The sequence below is a fragment of the Beta vulgaris genome, chromosome 8 (genome assembly GCF_026745355.1).
Source record: "Beta vulgaris subsp. vulgaris cultivar EL10 chromosome 8, EL10.2, whole genome shotgun sequence".
NCBI lineage: Eukaryota > Viridiplantae > Streptophyta > Magnoliopsida > Caryophyllales > Amaranthaceae > Beta > Beta vulgaris.
In genome coordinates, this window is record NC_079209.1 from 20287066 (window position 1) to 20307384 (window position 20319).

General features: G+C 32.2%; 1 protein-coding gene across 3 annotated transcripts; it reads right to left on the reverse strand.

The window, feature by feature from the left end:
• Positions 1 to 9: 9 nt before the first annotated feature.
• LOC104882922 (exonuclease 1) lies at positions 10 to 10378 on the reverse strand. 3 transcript variants are annotated; one of them, XR_008967471.1, is made up of 14 exons: positions 10067 to 10378; positions 8162 to 8281; positions 7372 to 7495; positions 7094 to 7231; positions 5224 to 5433; positions 4842 to 5019; positions 4681 to 4751; positions 3746 to 3869; positions 2846 to 3045; positions 2685 to 2739; positions 2116 to 2591; positions 1975 to 2026; positions 487 to 869; positions 10 to 393 (listed from the first exon to the last, which is right to left on the reverse strand). XR_008967471.1 is itself a non-coding variant. In XM_057391451.1 (13 exons), exons 1-13 carry the CDS (start codon positions 10225 to 10227, stop codon positions 556 to 558), a joined length of 2223 nt encoding a protein of 740 aa, XP_057247434.1. In that variant the 5' UTR covers positions 10228 to 10378; the 3' UTR covers positions 405 to 555. The 3 variants fall into 3 exon arrangements, 1 of the variants encoding a protein (XP_057247434.1); XR_008967470.1 differs by having other exon boundaries at positions 483 to 869; XM_057391451.1 differs by lacking the exon at positions 10 to 393 and having other exon boundaries at positions 405 to 869.
• Between the last annotated feature and the right edge of the window lie 9941 nt (positions 10379 to 20319).

Genomic DNA, 20319 nt, shown 5'->3' on the forward strand with positions numbered 1-20319 from the left:
ATAAGCTCATTCACTCAAAGACTCGAAGTCTCAAACAAGCTGCTAGTATATTGCAAACCATTTGAGACTGGTCTGTGAAGCCATTTGAGTTCTTTGAAGTAATAAGAATACACTTAAAATGGAGGTGCACCAACGATGCAGACAGACCATATACACCCAAAAAAATACAGTTCGAAATGGCCAGAAGTAACAGTATACTCCCAGATTGAGATATATCGTTCGTTGACCACAAAAGAATAACATGCTGATGGAAGCTACGGTACAGAAAAAAAAAAAAAAAAACTGGCTCATCAACTCCCAAATATGCAAATTAGAGCTGATTCTACGGTATGTTGCTCACGTTGTGGTTGCAGCCATGTACACAGTGCAAGCAGATGCAGATTAAACTGATTGCTGTGGCAAAATTAACACAAAAAGAAGCATCAAATTAAGAATATCCAAGAACTGGTAGTGCATCGACTAAAGGTTACATAATTGGTTACCTGCCTCCGCTGTGAAAATAACAAATTTCATGTACAGAAACCAGCCAATGATTCATTGATAAACTATTACATTTCAGAGTCTCTGACATGACGTTCTCTTAACCTTGGCCTTTGCACCCTTTGACACGTATGAGAATTTTCCAATGTCAGTGGCAATGAGTGACCTATTAAGACCGATATTTTTTACATCCCTCAACGGGGCACGGAGTCCACTGGCACGAGAACCAGATGAGGTGAATTTATATGATGACACAGCTGAAACGAATTTTTCCATCGATTTCCCTGATATATCAGAGTAATGTCCCAAATGGGATATTTTGCAGCCGAACTTTTCTTCTTCTGCCATAGAGTTTGTACATTTATCGCCATCAACAGAAATGTCATCACCTAATATCCAGAAAAAATGCAAACCTGGGTTAAGATGTATGGTGTATCCCTTCCCTTCAAGGAAGAAGGATATGCTTGATGGAAACAAGTGAACACTAAGCCGCAGAAATTGATTATAGCAGAATATTACGTAGGAGCAAATACTGGGATTGCATATATGCAATGAAAACATGCATTTGTAAATACAACGACAAAGAAAATCGCAGCCCCATAATAGTCACACCCCAAAATGATGTGTACTTTTGATAAACCTAGATGAGTTTTTAAAAAATGCTATGATGATTTAAAAAATAATTGCTACTACTTCCAGGATCCTTTCAGAATTATCAACTTCGATTCTGGAAGACTATTGGAAGAAAACAAAGCTTAATCAACTGATCAAGAGCGCGTAAACTATACTTAATGTGTTATAATTGCCAGCTGCAGAATTTGCCTCACGTGAAGTAGCAATGTGAAACTATTGGGTAAGTGCTTGAGGTATGATATAAACTCACTACAAAGAGACTAGCCAAATAAGAAGTGGTTGAAAATCTGCATGTTCACTGATGTGTATCACCTCATTCACTTGTCAAGCAGACCAATTCATACTTGGAAGAAGTAATGTTTTGACATAGAGATTTCATTAGCTTTTATTCAAAACGAAAATAATCTTTAATAATGACAAAGATGAGTGAGGTACGAACTCACATTTAAGTTTTCTTACTCTTCTATGATCGTATCCTCTTATACACTCCATCTCTATCAACATAACTTTATGAATGGACAACTAGAAAACTAATTAATGCAAAACCTTACAAATTATACTTCTCAACCTCTTCCGATCTTTGAGGTTCGGTGGTATCCAAGACACTTCTCAGATAATGAGCCTCCCAATTTATAACCATGTATCCTGAGAATAACCTGATCTAGGAAACTCCATAACTTGACACACACGAAAATATCTCCAACTAAAATACATAATTTCCTGATGTCATTACTTATATTTCTATCAGATTGTATAATTTAATAGTATATATCTTGATAGAATCTATAATTGGCAGTAATCAATAGCACATTAGATTATCTAACAGGATAATGAGAAAGCTACATTAAGAAAGCACCATACTTTTCACTTCCGCACATGTCTCTGTCCGAGCATGCTTTTCTTTTACATGTTCCTGTAAGAACATCAGTCAGTCTTAATAATGTGATAATAGATAAATAAGTACTTATGAATAAAGCAAAAGGAATATGGAAAGATACTCGCCTTGGGATTAAGACTAGAAGAAGCTTTTCTTTTCACATACAAGTCTTCATCTAAGTTATTCCCAACTAAAGCCATTTCTGGTGAACCTTTTTCACTCATTTCACCATCAATAGAAGAATCATCCTTGATTAAGCACCTTTCATTTATACAACTTTGAGTGGGTTTGGACTTATGCTTAAAGTAAGAACTCTTAATGACGACCTTTTTACTTGTTCTCAATGTATCATTGTCATCTTGTTTATCCACAAAATAAGAACTCCTCAAAGTAACTTTGTCATTTCTATAACTTGGATCAACTTCACATACTAAATTATGCTGGAAAGAAGAACTCTTTACAGTAGTGTGCTGATCTTGCAGGTTTCCCTTTTCTGAGACTGTCCTGGGACAATGCTCATCAGCATGGCCCCTACGCAAAACTAAGCAAGGTTTATGAATGGAACGATGGGATTGCTCCAAAGGATTTTTCCCCAGACTTCCTACAGAAAAGTCAATGGCATTCATAAGTATTCTATATATTGCAGTCAAAACAATCTCCTTTCATAAAACTTGAAGCAAAGTGTGTGTCTCACCATTAACTGGAGAATCACTATTCTTGATCTCTTTTTCAGAAAATTCGATCTCCATCTGCAGAAAATTTATGACAATGAATTTTACCAAGTCAGAATTTGCCACATGAATAAGATCATCGCTTATCAGGGGAAAACAGAAAGAACTTCTCTTATGATCTTACTGAATTATGCGGAGACTTGTCATCCCCCTGAACCACCTGATCAATCACAGATTCTAGTGATAATTCACTTGCTTTACTAGCATTAGAGTATCCATCATCTGGTTTCATCAAAGTGGGGGAGGAGTCATTTCCTGAATTCAGATCTTTTGGTGACACTCGTGGGGGCCTGAAATTCCTCTTTGCTTCTAGTGATGCAAAACCTATACAAGTTGAGGAGAACTGGATGAAACATGATGCAGCAAAATCAAATCCAAATGGTAAGAAAGATGATGCTCAAATGGCAATTTGTTTGGGGCTCTAAGATTTACTTTCATTAAAAGATGATTTAACTATAAGCACACAATAATCAGTACATCATTATACAAACCCCCCACTCATTGTTTTGATGTTCACCAAGAAACTTTAAGGTACAACACTTCTATACTTGACAAATAGCTTGACTGATAGTCTGCTATAGTGCTCCAACTAAGTTTCTTGAGAAGCATCTTCATCATGTATAATCTCATTCTACAATCATGATAAATTTATGGAAACAAGAAACTAACAACCTACTTATAATATGAGCAAGATGTTTTCTCATGATAGCATCTGACCACAACATCAAATACAAGTTCTTCAAGACTGAAAATTAGAAGCTGAAGACTCAGAAGAGATTTAACAATAGTGGCACCAGAAACTTTACATTCATGTCATATGGATATTTTTTTTCTTTATGATGCAAATTTCTTATGCACAGTTTGACCCCGCAGTAAGAACATGACAAGCAGGACTTTCCAGAACAAGATTCAAGAGATCGGAAAACTAAGGATTTTGTAACTATTTGAGGATAATTAATGTACTTCATTAATGGATATATAGAACTGTAGAACATTAAAAGATAATAAAAGAGAGGAAGGATACAGAAGTAGTTGGTCAGAATATTCTTCTGAGCAGGCAAATCTAGCTTTGTCTTGTTGCTTTCAGGTCTAAAGTCTTTACGTTGATACGATGTATGGAAAGTCGAATTGCCATTGGTAGTCTCAGCCTGAAAAGAAACCACAATGCAGGTGTTAATAAATGCTTGAAGAAAGATCAAAACAATTCAGAATCAATCACGCATAGCGCATATCCAAACACTTCAGTCTCTACGCTTATCACATGATAGTGCACAAGATAGTAGATACTCTAACCTTGTACAGGTAGTCAGGTTTTACAAGTATGCATACTTTTACAAAGGCTTTATCCTCTTAGCACACTCATCTCAGATCCAGTTGATGCTGCTTGGCTTCTGTGAATTTAGTTGCTTATACAGCTATCTTGCAATTCTAAGTTAGACAGTTCATATCTAAAGCATTGTCATACATGTTTCTGCATTCTTATCATCCAGCTTTCACCATGAATGTGGAAACCTATGCTGTCTTTCTTAATCATATTGCTAGTCCTACTTTCCTACAAGCTAAATTATACTACTTTTCAGTTTTGAGAGTACTCCACTAATCTACTTGTCATGTATAAATTAGTCAAGTTCTGTCCTAGCTTTCATAAAACAGCATCACATGCAATGCATAATGCATTGCCCCAAAATTTCTCATTCTAACAACCTCTAATGTTTATGCTCCACTTCATCACAGTTCATAAAAAAAGGCAACATCATGCATTAACTTTGTAACATAACATACCTTCCTGTCTACCTTAATCCCCATTCCAAGCTATTCCTAGGGGTTTGGAAAGCTATTATTACAATTTTTCAAAAAATACACGGATTCTTTTGGTAAATAAAATATTTCACTTTGTGTGCACAACAAGAGAAGGAAAGCCATCTACAGTTAGACAATGCTTACAAAATAATCAATTACCTGGAATGGTAGTTTAGTGATTGGATCAAGCTCACCTTTTGCTATGGCTTTCACTGTCGGTTGAGGCATCGATTTAAGAACTGATTAAGGTACATAAATGTTTTTTTAAGCTGACAGTTAATGTAGAAAAGGTACGAATTTGCAATATATCAACAAAGGATATGGGCCTAAGAAATCCGTATCCCCATCAATATTGTCTGAGATATTTGTTAGATTGACAATATCCTCTTTGTTTGGATCGTAAACTCTTTGGTGCCGGAAAGTCCACACTGCCTTCTTGAATGACTCCTCATAAAGAGGGGGAACTTCCACAGAGCTGTACTTCAAGTGTTTAATCACCTGGAAAATTAAAAACATTATATAAATGATAGATTAGACATCCATTTAATAGATTCTCAGGGTTCACTATAGCATGGGTAGTGACTGGTCAAATGATCACTTAAAGCCAATAACATTATGCAATATATGTCAATTTTGAGCATCACCAGAGTATTACATGCTGATAAGCAGATAAGAAGCATCTAACAGCAAATGAAATTTCACCTTTTCAAATTTTTTGAACTTGCTTATAAGAGAATGAGCTCTTTTCAGGCCCATACCAGGAAGTGATGGCAAGTAGTCACAGCCACTAAGGATACACATCTCTTGGATCATCTCATTAGTAAATCCAATCAAATTTAGATCCTTGTTGTGTTCTAGCTTGTTAAACTGAAATTCAACACCTTGTCCATATTTATCCATCTTGTAGATAATCTGGATCCAAAAGAAATCAGATAAGATCATTTAGAGAATTAGCAAGATTATGTATTTGAACAAAAGAGTCTCAAAATTGATTCTTCATACTGCCTTTGCAAAGAAATGCATCAAGTAATCTATCCAAATTATACCGAGAGTTATTTGTGAATTGACCCTACTCACTAATTTACACAAGTGTCCATTCGGATAATACAGAAGCTCCATAAAGATTGTTCATCCATTTATACAGAAAATAGATAGACATCGCAACTAACAATCATGATTGATTCACTGATTCTGAATATCCAAGGTCCGCCAGAAAGGGGAAAGGAGGGAAATACCCTCGAGTGGAATTGGCACTTGGAAGCTGGGACATTCACCAACTAGCTGTCCGAAGATAAGACTTTAGAGTGACTTAACACATACTCACAAGTAACTCGCCAAATTATGACTTATTGATGAGATACCAACTCCATCCACATCCTATCCATATGAGTGTTGTGCTTTAGACCAATAAAGTTCTTTCAAGATAGAATACAGAAGAATAGAAGAGCTACTTAATCCTACAAAGAATTCTGTAATCTGTATTCCTAAATGCTTGATATAGATTTTACCAGGTAATCCTGGTTTCTCAACTCAAAAGGATTGAAGACAGAGCACTAATTAATCAGGTCATGAAGAGAGACCAAATAGGCATGGTATCATATTTTCCTCCTCATGGCTGAAAGAGATCCACGAGGATTTTTTTTTAAGAGATTACTAGATAGGCTCGGAAGAAAGAGCACTGGGAATCACCAGGCTTACTTTTCACTCGATACACATGTTTGCCTAAGATAAGCTCTCACACAGCATATCCATAATGGCAAATTCTCAATTAAACATCTCTACTGGCACTTGAAAGGTGATGCTCCAGTTGTTCCTTGGAGAAGAATTGTTTGTAAAAGTAAAACCAGTCCCAAAGCTTTGTTCATTACTTGGCTTATGCTACATGGAAGACTTACTACAAAGGATAGGTTGGCTCAATGGGGGATTGGTGAAAGCCATGATTGTGTGATGTGCACTGGCAATAGGGAAACTCAAGAGCACCTTTTTTTTTGCCTGCAACTATTGTACAGAGGTTTGGAACCTTTGTCTGAAGCAAATTGGTGTTAAAAGACCTAGACACCAGACTACAGAGGTGGAGAGAGCTGCACATTTCAGCAGGAAAACAGGAGCTACTGGCCAGCTTTATAACATGCTGTTTGTGGAAGTGTGTATACCACATTTGGATCCAAAGAAACAGGAAGATTTTTTATGACATAAGTATTCCAGCTTCTCAATTGTTTAGGAACATAATCTCTAGTGTAGCATGTCGTTGTAATCACTCTGTCCATGAGAGATTGATATTAAAATAGCATTACTGTAAACTGAGACTATAATCTTGGTGCCTCTGAGTCTGTTCAGAGGGGTAGAAAAGGGTTTCTTGTCTTAGTGGTTTGCTTCCCAAACCCTTCCTAGAAGGTGGAGGGGAGCTAACCTTACTAGGCTTGATCCCTATTTGTGTTAGGTTGTATTTTCCATACCTTTTTTTTGGTTATCAATAACAATTTTGAATTGCCAAAAAAAAAAAAATCATAAATAAATCTATTATATACGATAGTGCAGTAAACTAATCTAAGATGCATATCTTGTTACTTACTCTTGGACAACCAAATGCAATGAGGTCTGAGTCCTCAGTAATTACTGCATCAACCTGCTTAGTAATCGCCAAGAATGCCATTTGTGCATCTGCTTCATAAGGGGCCACTACATAGCTAACACCTTCTCGCTTCAAGACCTTGTAAGAAAGATAGATGTGAGAAAGTGAACAAAAAAAAAACAGTAGAAGCAAATGCAATATTGAGCCTCATTGCGGAAATGTTAGCTTGCTAAAAGAAATAGCAATCAGAGCTGTTATAGTTAAAAACTCCGCAGTACCTGTATTAATTCATAAGCAATTGCTGGAGAAATATCAACAGCCTTTTGGTAGCATTCATATGCAGCCTTAGAATTTCCACTTGACTCGTGCTCAATAGCACGTGCAAGATTATCCTTTCTAGAGCTGCATTTTTGGCAAGTTTAGTATTAACTTATCAATTATCCAGGAGATAAAGGAGTTACAGCAAGAAAATCATTGTTCAGTAGACAGCCATATTATTTACAAGTTAATCAGCCATATATGCATTGCTCAGAAACTGTCTACAAACTCCACAAGTAACCAAGTACCTTTTAATAAGCAACCTCCTGTATAAGAGGGGCTAGATATATGCAGCCTCACTCTCACTTACTATTCCAAAGAGATTGTTTCCATTACAGCCTTGCTACAGAAGTATTTAGAGCTTAGAAGTCTTTTACTGGCTGACTACTTGTTATTATTTGGATTTGTATAATGAACTTAGAGATCAGATACCTCCACTCTATCCAATTTCCAAAAAGTTCTAATTCGTTTTATTGGCTTCATTCACCTATCTTTCAAATAAGAGAAGTCTTAATTTTGATTTGCACAGGTAGTATGGCTCTGCGCTCATGTGTTGCATACCCAAAACGTTTATATTCAGAAAAGAAAAGATAGAAAACATCAACAAATCATACTACAGTTCAAGTTCTTCTAGAAATGACAAAAGCTGACATTATAAACCTCAAAAGATTACTAAGGAGCTAAAAGAACATAACATGATATGGAATGAAAATAACTAAGAGAGAATATTAATTTGAATATGATGGATACCGTGCACGTTTATTCTCTTGCTCGCTCTTCATTGGTAGGTTATCTCCATCAAAGACGAGAAGTGGTTTGACACCATAATGACGCAACAAATTTACTCTATGGATGCAATAGTCAATGTGCCTGCGAGAGGAAAACCTTTAGTAAAAGTGCAATAGTCGAGATAGGAGCCGTAAGAATGTTACTCGGACTCAAATACTCAATGTCTTACACGGGTAACTCATTCTACTATTTGCAATACGAAACTTTCTATTATGTTTTGTTCTTTCAATTTACAGCTCAACAACTGCATTAATACTTGTTCTATCCTGAATTTATGTGACTTCTCATTGGGTACAATTTTACATCCACTTATACCTAGAGTACTGAATGACTTGCACTATATTAGCATTAACGAACAACTAAAACATAAGAAAACATAATAACAAAGATAAATATAATAGGACATAAAGCTATTCCATTCAAATTTTGATCTTGGAATTATGTCATCATAACCCAGACCACTAACAAAGAAATGTTTGTGGAAATTTACTCTTCAATAATACATCTGAGTGTGTCAACTGCCACTAGTAGTCATCAGCTCCTTTAGAAAACCCATAGAGAATCATGTGTACCAAATACACATAGCCAAACAGAATGTCTGTTTTCAAATAACAAGTCGAATGCTGAGACCCATGAGAATCAATTTGACATCTCACTCCCTCTATATCTAAAGCTTCCTGGGATACTTAAAGGAGCTATGCATGTGTTAAAATTTTCTGATTGGGCTCACAATGCTCCTCTCCTTCCAGTGGACAACTAATCATCTACAGTGATTTGACGAGGAACCTCCAGAAGCATGAAAAATACAAATAGGCTGTGTTTCACTTGCCAAGAACAAAAGTATTCTACTTAAGTGCTATGCAGCTACGCTACCATGTCGTATAGCACTAGTCAAAATGGATGACATAAGACTAGTAATCCCATAAATTAATGGCGACAATGGCAATGAATTTAATCCTGAAATATATTGTCAATTAAATAGATTCTTTTACTCCACCTCTTGTGGAGCTTTCATTTATCAGGTGACATCTAATACAGCAAAGTGCCCATATGGGAGAAATATGAGATATGACCATCGAAACAATGGAAATTGATATCCTATGTGCCCTTCTGTTGGGCATATATGCCAAATTCAAACTCCAAAAAAGTGAAATTTGAACTAAGATAGTTTTTGCTATATAAAGTATAAACACAAGATTTTAAAAGGCAGAATAAAAAATAAAGGCTTAAAATTCCAACAATGCCTACTTGAAAATAACAAGAAAAGGCCGAGCCAATCAATTAGAGAAACAAAAGAAAAATCCAACACAAGATAAAAGAAAGCAAGTGCTTCATATGAGATTTCTTCTCCCCCACCCTTCAACTCCAAATACGTTTGCCCTCTAATTAATACTTTGGAGTACATCAAACATTAAAGCATAAACCTATGTACCCATCTCAGAATATGTGAAATTTCAAAATGCCTGATTGAAAATAACAAGGTAAAAGCAAAAGGCAATGAAACCAACAAAAAAAGTTTGACCTCAAATTAACAACATTAACAAAAACAAATTGAAGCTTATCCCTGTATATCCAACTCAAGAACTGCCCCCAAAATCTGATCCCAAATCAAAATATCAAAAGTATATATACATTTCATTTGAACATTGGATAGAAATCAAATCTGACATATTTACCCATCTTCAAAATATATTCAGGGATCTTAAATTTTCATATTCAAACAGATAAAAAAGCTCAAAAAAATCCATTTAAATCATATCTAGCATAATAATCCAAATGGGTATCTTCAAAACTATTCAAGGGTATAAGATTTCAACTTCAGTGAAACAAAAAAGCTAAAAATATAAAGTATGAGAGAAAGTAGACCTAGAAGTAGGAATGCCCTTGCAAAGCTGGGTACTGCAAGATAAGGCGCCTTTGTGGAGCCAAGAATAGGTGTCAATGGCAACGCAACATCCCTCTAATTCTTTGATGTGAATCGGTGACATTATTGATTTTAGTTGTGGCAGTAGACCCTGTATACCCATCTTTTTAGAGGTACAAGATGACTGAAAAAATTAGATTAAAATGAGGCGTTTTTAGGTTTATATGAATAAGGTTTTAAGGAGTGCGCCCCTGAAAAACTCCTCCATATTCACTCTGGCATTGGCGGGAAGTTTGTTGGGGAATGTATATTTTATTATTTTGTGTTGGGAAAAACAATGTTTTGGTGCCAAAAGAATTAATTTTTGAGTTAGGATTTAAGTTTGGTAGGCCAGTAGAGTTGTCAACGTCTGACCCGACTCCAGATACGGCCTGAAATTAGTGATGGCCACTGGTGTGGGTTGGGCGGGCCAAACCATGGGCCATAGCGAGCTGGGTTGAGATTTAACGGCCCAGGACCGTACCGTGAAATTCATGGGCTGGCTGGGCTGGCCGGGCTGAAAAGGTTTGGTCCACACCGGTTTGTAATCGGTTTTCATGGTTTTTCGATGGGATCTGGCGATTTGTGGGTCTAGTGGGCTGGACCAGACTGGCGGACCGATATGAGAATTTTTTTTCAAAATTATTCATTATTATTGTTACATAAAATCTTTAACATGAATTACAATATATACAATTATTAATATTAATGAATATAATTTCATTATTTTAAAATTTGATTGAATTATAATATATGCAATTTGATTAAAATATATACAATTTGATTAATATATACAAAATTTGGTTCAATATTTACTTGGAGTGGGTTGATTTGGTTCATGGATCGGGCTGGACCGATTTCGTGGTTTACGCTGGGCGGTTTTAGTAGCGGGCATTAGTGGGTTGGGCTCAAGAAATCTGGCCCACGACCCACCCACCAATTTCACAGTTTGAGTTGAGCTGGACCGGACTTTTTGCTTGCCCGACCCACACGGGCCACAAGGTGGGCTGGACTGGATGGGTTGGATTCGAAAGTAAGATTCTTTTGATGCTTTATTAAATATCATCATCTAAATCTGGAAAATCAACTTTCTAGAAATAGAAATTGATATTCAAAATGTCCTTTATCTTACAATTTTTTTATTAAACTATAATTAATTATCAAGAATAACCAATTGGGTTTTTTTAAAAAAAAGAGGGCTTAAAAATACTATTAATATCAAAAATAATTAATTGGGCTTTTAAACTAGGTTTTGTAGGCGCGATTTTATTGCCTATGGGATGAGCAAGTATTTGAGTACCTCATTATAAAGGGTTCTATTGAAAAATGTTTCGAAATAGAGAAAAGTCGCCAAAAATTATTTAAAGGATGAACCATAAAACTAATTGGGTATTGAAAAATTATAGGGACAAATTAGGGACTTATCCAATGTATATTTCCCTGTCATGACTCCACAAATGGTCAGTGAAGCAAAAATTGAGTTTGGGTTGAGGGTACAAACATGAGCAGGAGTCACGTTCGCCCATTACATGCCTCTACTTAATACGATTTATAACAAATTTTATGCAATGAAACAACCAAGTAATATGTTAATGCAATCTACAAACTAATTTATGTCGGTTCATTAAACAAACAAAAGACTAGTTTTTGAAAACACGTTGTTAAAGCAGTCAAATTACTAGATCTTAATAAGATTGTTCAATTATAAGCGTCAGCATAATTCTTAGATCTTGATTAGCAATAATAATCATGTTAGGTGATGAATTTGTTCAATTATCTTATTAAGCGTAAGAATAATTCTTAAATCTTGATTAGCAATAATAATCATGTTAGGTGATGAATTATTCAATTATCTTATTAAGCGTCAGAATAATTCTTAGATCTCGGTTAGCAATAATAATCATGTTAGGTGATGAAAACATCAAATCATACAACATGCATATGAATAATAATAATAATAATAATGATAATAATAATAATAATAATAATAATAATAATAATAATAATAATAACAACAACAACAATAATAATAATAATAATGATAATAATAATGTAATATATTAAATAAATAAATAGAAGAGTTGAGGTTAGAGAATAATAGACAAGATAGCATTAGTTCCTTTAAGATCTTCATTATGACAAGTGAATTGTAAGTAAAAAAGGAATTAAATTAGAATTGACCCTTAGTAATCATAACTTTGTCGCTTGCGTCTTGTATTACAGGCTGGAAGATGAGCAATCTTGAAACTTGTTGAAGTAGCGAATTCGAAGGTTTGAATGTGAGTTTGAGTGTTAGTTGCTAATGATGTCGAAGTGTTAAAGCATAGGAAGCATTATGAAAAGTCCGTAGACACGAGTTATTTATAGATGAAGAAAATCGAAATCGAAGCGAATAAATAAATGAAAACTTTACGCTTGACGCACAACCTGTGCGTCAAGCGCACTGCTTTTTGTACCGTATTTTATTGTTTTAAGATTCTTTTTTAACCTTTGGTAAAATCTATCCTTTGAAAGCCGAAATCAACTATCTTTAAGAATTAAAAACAGATCTTCGAAATATCCTTTAAAAATTAATTATAAAAAAAATTAATATTAAAATATTAAAAATACAATTAATTAACATAATTAATTAATTGGGCCTATTAAAACTAGGCTTTGTTTTAATAAATAAGCTTTATATTATCGAAATGCTTTTGAGCTTAGCTAGTTTGGTTGCTCTTTCTTTGGACCGGACAAACTAGGACGATGATATGTTTCATCATTGGGTACTACATAGGGAGAAACAATTTTGTGTCTACAGGCTTGGAACCTTTTCAATAAATAAATGAACTCTAGCTTGAAAGGATTTTGGGCTTAACTCTTTAGACTACTTCCCTTTGAATCGGACCAATTAGGACGACAATATGTATCATCATTGGGTACTATAATGGGAAGACACGACTATGCGTACATAATAGTCGAACAGAAAAGATGATGACAACATATGAAAGTTTAAATACTCAACTAAATTTTAACTAACATATTTAATTGACATTCAAAAAGTTTGTTATGCCACCCAATGCAAGTAAAATCTTGACTTGCTAAGCCACCCAAATAAATAATATAGTTAAGGCACCTTAAGACGAGAATGATAATCACTCTTCTTAAGTAAGTGGGATAAAAATTACAACTTTTATTTCATTATCTTGTTAATCTAAGGGCCTGTTCCCCCCAACTTATTTTTAGTTCAGTTCAGCTCCAATCAGTTCAAGTCAGTTTAGTTCAGCTCCATTCTTTTATAACCATTTTGTTAAATATTATTATTATGTTGGTATAATTTATTTTACTAATTACTCTTATTATTATTATTATATCATTACTATTAAGTATTATTATTATTGTTGTTGTTGTTGTTTCTATATATTATTTTGTTTATTATAGCGTTACTCATTATTATTACTATCATTATTAGGAGGAATATGGTTTAGGTCAAAGCACAAATAAACCCACGTTTTCTAGCCCATAAACCAATCAAATCGCGTCAAAACGGTTTATGATGTAATTTTCGCGGTCCAAACCAATCATTATTTTTATTACTAAATATTATTATATTATTAAATCTAATTATTAAAATAGTAATATTAATTTACTTATTAGATATTATTGTTATTATATATCATCATCAAGTATTAATATATTAATACAAATAATATATAATAATTATTATTAATTATCATTATTATCATTAATTATTATTATTATTATTAATTAATGATTATTAATATTATTTACTTATAACTATCATTTAAAAATATCCAAAATACTATTATTATTATTCGTTTATTACTTATCATTACAATTATTATTTAATATTCATATTATTATTGTTTAATATTATTTATATATATATTACATTCAATTTAATTCGGTTTAATTTAATTCAATTCAATTTAATTCAATTCAGTTCAGTTCAGCTCAGCTCAGCTCCAATCGGTTCAGTTCAGTTCAGCTATTTTATGCCGAAGAGAACAAGCCCTAAATCCTGTAAACATTTCCACAATAATAATAATAATAAAAGGGAGTATATATACAGTAGAGGTAATATAAATAAATTAACTTTACCTCTTTAAAAAAATCCTTCACTACCCCATATTAATACCATGAGAATTAGCATCTTTATCTTCTTAATTAAAACTCAAAGTATCATATGTTTCCATGCTTGTACCAACATCATTAATTACTATATCTAAATCATCAACTATCCATCATGATCGTCATCAATTGAAAACACAAATCACCTCCAATTACACTAATTTGTTTGAAGACTTTGAAGTTTTGGGATTGTGGATTATGTATATTCAAAAGGTAAGTATGAATATTAAACAATATTTTTCAAAATGTATAAAATTTGAAATTCATAACAAGAAATAGTTTAATTTCCTTTTTATAAAATTAGAAAAAAGAAACTAAATTTATTTATATATAATAAAAATATTATTTAGAGATAAGTGTGAGTGACACTCTCCCCTTAAAGTATCTTAGCATGGTTTTATTTTCCACTTACGTAGTGTAACAAGTTCTTTCTTCCCACTTGATAGCTTAAAAAGAAAAGGAAATTTCTACATGCTATCACTATACTTTTTATTTTTCTATTTGGTACCCAAAATAGTTTTGAATTCTACATGGTACCACCATGATTTGGACTAATTCTCTACCGTAACATTTAGTTAAATAAAAAGTTAGTTGGGTGTTAAATAAGGTAAGAGGTTTGTCTCGTTTTGTGTGTACGTTTCAGTTGCACACTAGGAAATTTGATTGATTTAAGTTTATGGGGGACATTTTTGCTCTCAAGTGTTAATTTTGAGGTCAAACTTGGAAAAAATAAAACCAAAAATGTCTCGGCTTGCACAACAAAGAAGAACTAGTACTTCCTCGCATGTAAAACGAGGTGATTTTGGTCTCTTTTTTTTGCCAATTTTGACTTTAAATTTGATCCTTAAGGGTTGAAATGACCCCCAAACCTTAACTGAGTTTTTTTTGCAACAAAACTAAAACACGTAAATCGAGACATGCAAACGAGACAAAACTCTAACTTTATTTTACCCCCAACTAACTTTTTTAACGAAATGTTATGGTAGAGAATTAGTAAACCATAATGGTAAGATGTAGAATCCAAAATAATTTTAGGTACCAAACGAAAAATTCAAAAATATAGTGGTACCATGTAGAATTTCCCAAAAGAGCAAAAAAAATATGGGTGACCTAGCAAAGCAATTGGTACCACTTGGGTAAATATCAAAACTTTTGTGAATTAACACAAATATTCACATAATTAAAAAAAATTTAGGAGTTGAGAGGGATCCTAAACACAATTAAATACTTCCTCCGTTTCAATTTGGCTGTGACACTTTTAAAATCATGAACTCCTAGATAATTTTTGGAGAGGAGAGAGATAGAGAAAGAACGAAAACAAAAAGGTCTAATGTAATAGGAGAGAGATAGAGAGAGAGTATAACATCTAATTTGAAACTTTCTAAAATAGAAAATGTCATAATTAAATTGAAACGGAGAAAGTAATGAAATTTCATTGAAAACTTTCAATCCTTTTTTGAGGAAGGGATAAAGAAAAAGAAAGAATAAAAAAGGACAAGGACCAGATAAAAACACGTAGAGAAGTTTTTTCTTTCTTTTTAAAGGGTGTAGAAAGATTATCATTAATATACCATCATACAATACCTACAACAATAATAATCCATAGGTAAAAGATAATCTAAAACATTAATTTGTTAATCTTCATCCAATTTACTAATAATATAAACGTTTTGGAACCACTTATTAGATATATATGGTAATATTCCAAGCTCCAACCATAAACGATACTAGTGGCATATGCAAGCAATGAGCGTGCCAACAATCTTAAGTAGCTATATATACGAATAGAAATTTATTTTATCTAAAATTATTATGGTATGTAATGATGTAAATTATTAAGGTTCTTTTGTGAATGTTACTATCTTTTAAATTGAAGGTGATCGATTTTTAACTGTTCAATAACGTCACTGAAAATTTGGTCGATCATTTAATAATTCCTTATCAACGACTTTTAACGGTTATAAATGTTAATAAACCATATTGTTTGAACTCTGTAAATACGAAGTATTATATTGTAACGATATATCGCTAACTTTTTTGATTGGAGATTCTAATTAATTTCGTGAATTGATTATGGTGATTGCGTATTTCATTTTTTACTTACTCATATGGCAAGTTGCATTATTGGTTCTCATTTTTTAATAAAAAAACGTTGTTTTAAATAATTAGAGGGTATTCTAGTCATTTCAAATGGGGACACCACAGTTCCTCCCTTAGCTTAGCTTATACGTATTGAATTTGATGACTCGACATCTTTTATGCCTTATGTTATAATAAGTGAAATTTGACCTTCATCTTGATATTCTTGATCCTCAACCAAAAAGTCTGACTTCGTACACCTTCAATCTTGCAAGTTAAATTATAAATCAAGATTCTCAAAGCGATAGTATATAGAACCATCATATAATGAAGACAAAACATCAAGAGTATTAAAATAGACTAAAGGATATTTTTAACCACCTTATAAAATCGTTTTTTATCAAATAACCACCTCATACACTTTTTTATTCTAAATAACCGCCTTATATATGATTATTTTTAATTTAGGTTGCCACAATTTGATGGATTATGTCTAATAAATCATCAAGTCTTTTCATAAAATATTTTATTTTCACAAAATTTGTTAATTGGTGGTATTGTAAACCAAAATAAAAATCTATATGATGAGGTGGTTATTTAATTTCTAAAAAAAAATCTTTCTAAGGTGATTATTTAGAGAAAATCGGCTTTACTAGGTAGTTAAAGTCAAATAATATAAATATGTACCATGTAATTATTTTAATTTTTCGATAGCATCGCCTAAGCATGTCATGTCATTGTTTTTATTTTTACTTTTAAAAACAGGATTGTAAATTGATATAGATAGTTTTGGATAAGGGAAAACTATAGTTTGATTTTGGATAAAGAAACTAAATTTTTCATATGTAACTTTTGCTACATATTTCATAACATTAGACTTCTTATACAATTGGAGAGTGATTAAAATGTAATTCAAATAAGATCCATATAATAACAGATATAAGAATATGATATAAATGTGATTACAATGTTTTGAGCATCACGTGCAGTTTATAAGATCAAACAAACTTTCATTTTCAAAATCTTAGACTTACTCAATTGAACCAAAATAAATTAACATTATAATAAAAATAATTAAGAAAACTTTGTTGGCGTAACATCACTTATCATGGCAATTTTTTTAGTAGACCATCTTCTAAGACAATTATCATAGTTATGTTCATATTAATGATCATATAATTATGTCGTGTCATTATTTTCAAAAATAGGGTTATATATACATAGAACTAAAATACATACATAAATGCATCCACGCATGCACGCATCCACGCATAAATACATACATACGTATGTACGTACATACATACGTACATACGCGCGCGCGCACACACACAATGTTTACACCTTTAGATAGTCTGTAAAAATATATATTTTTGGATAAATGGTAAGTTATGACTATTATTTTATTTTTAACCGGTGTGTTCGATTATACGATAGTTAAAAAGTTATAAGAAGAGTATAAGTTTAATATAACAAGAGATATCATACTATCTAAATTATGATAATACAATTGAATACTATAATTTTTGCTACATACTACAAAAATAAAACATATTCTCATCATTATATGTTAGAGTTAATTTTGGCTGATGAAAAAAATAGAGATTAATTTTCAATGAATAACCTTAGAATATTACTTATTAGTACTATGTAAGTTGAGAATAACTTTTTAAATAATCTACTATTATTTAATTCCTTAATATATGTTTCAAAATAAGATTTCTTATCATATAGTTGTACAACCTAATATAATATAAGTTTTTAGATGTTACATAATATTTTTTTTTTTTTTTTTTTGATTCAAATGAGGCATAAGCCAAAGAAAAAGAAAGCAGTACAACAGTAACAAGACGAGGAAGAGCAACTCCTCGAAGATGTTACATAATATTTATATAACTTAAAAAATGAAAGATGAATTATAACAAGAGTAGTACTAATAAGGATTATGAACCATAGTACGAAGAAGAGTATATTACTTCCATTATGCTATCGGAGCCGATAATAACAAAATATTATAGCTAGTAAGGCTATGTTCAGTTCACCTTATTTTTGCTTATTTCAGATCTAATCAGATCAGATCAGATCAGATCAGAAAAAATAAGTTCAGATCAGATCAGATCAGTTCAGATCATATCATGCTTATATTTAAAAACTTATTATTATTAAATATCTTTCACTACATATTAATAAAAATTATAATAATTGAATATTAATAAAGTACTCATTGAGACGAATCAAACAAGACCCCACATGACTATATTTTTTCTTATATATTGAGAAAAATCTAAAAGATTATCTCTAATTGTGAATAGTGTCAAGATTCTAAGTGAAAAAGATAAAAAAATACAAAGGGGTATTATTATTTACTAGTACATTTGTTCAAAAGAATTATTATTGTTGTTGTTGTGGTACTTATTAATTATTAATATTGGTAATTATTATTAATCTTGTTGTTACCATTATAAATGTCATTGTTATTATTAAATAATAGAAAATTAAAAGCCACGTGTTAAGAACATAAGATTGACGCAAAAATAAGAAATATATAAAATATGATATCTCAAATTCATGACAACGAAACTACTAAGTTCGGATTACATTTCAAAATAAGCTAAGTGTGAGATACAAATTATAAATTTAGATTCGGTATACCTCTTCCTACCGAATTCAAATCTCTCTAGCTATTTGAAGTTGCACGATATTTATTTATTTTTTGCTCAAGTCATAGTTGTTTGTATATCTTTTCTATTTTATATGGAAAAAAAAGAGTTCAGTTTGCCGACTTCTCAAGTGTGAAACTTTTTTTTAAGGGAAAGTGTGAAACATTGTATAAGTGCTCTTATAAAATAATGACTTGAGTTATATAATTATTTTTAGTAATAATAATAATTATGATTATAATATTATTGTTGTTCTTATAATAATGATAATAATAATAATTATTATTAATAATAAAAGTGTTGTTAAAAGTTGTAATAGAAATAAAATGATAATAATAGTAAAACTATAAAGAAGATCTTATAATGTATTGCATAATAATGATTTACAAAGTAATAATATAATAGTAATAATATATTTTATAAAAGATAAGATCTTGTTAAAAAATAATATCAGATCAGATCAGATCAGATCAGATCAGATCAGATCAGATCATCAGATCAAGAAAAAATAAGTTCAGATAAGATCATATCAGAAAAACTAAGTTCAGATCAGATCAGATCAGATAAGTTCAGATCAGAAAATTTCAGGTGAACTAAACATAGCCTAATACCACGACTATAACTTAACAATTTATTTATAAGAGGAGATCTTAAAGAGTATGAGATGACATGTGTTTATCATATGTAAAACTTTTGAATTAAATAAAAAATTGATAGTAAAACAAAGTAGAAATGTTTAAAATATAGAAATTTCCGTTTTAGTGCTAAAAAATAATTATGTGGTCTAGTGTCCGCATATGTTTGGATTTTTGTTTGTATTACTAAGTTCCTTAAATGGTGTCTACATAAAAAAACATTTTTTTTTTTTTTTGAGGGGAAACATCAAAGCTAGTATTAATCCATGAACAAAGTGTCCATCAAAATATAAGGAGCCACCTCCGGAGGGGAATGGTTCTCCCAAATCTGTTCAACCCCAAAAGGAGTTAGCCTAGCTAAATGATGTGCAACAGAGTTTCCGTCTCGTCTAACATGAGACCAAGAAAAAGAAGAAAAGAAAGAACAGGCAGCTAAAGTATTAGACAAAATATTATCTAAATCCGTAAGAAAGATAGCATTCTTCGTGAGCCGCTTTATAATTGTTTGACAATCGGACTCAAGGATGATTCTTTGGAAGCCAAACCGTCTGCTTAGTCGTACCCCCATCTCAAGAGATTTTGCCTCGGCAATTTCTGGAGTCCAGCTTGCTCGGACACGGCGTGTAGCTGCAAACACCACCCTACCCGCACTGTCTCGCGCGATAGCTCCCAAACCCACCCAGCCAGCAACCCCAAGAGAGGCGTCGACAT

Excerpts from the sequence above, each read along its gene's own strand:
- LOC104882922 (XM_057391451.1), bottom strand. The coding sequence starts at position 10,227 with ATGGGTATACAGGGTCTACTGCCACAACTAAAATCAATAATGTCACCG. Across the intron at positions 2,027-2,115 it reads CTTCTAGTCTTAATCCCAAG|GAACATGTAAAAGAAAAGCA; the intron begins GCGAGTATCTTT and ends ATGTTCTTACAG. Across the intron at positions 870-1,974 it reads GACATGTGCGGAAGTGAAAA|GTGATGACATTTCTGTTGAT; the intron begins GTATGGTGCTTT and ends TCTGGATATTAG.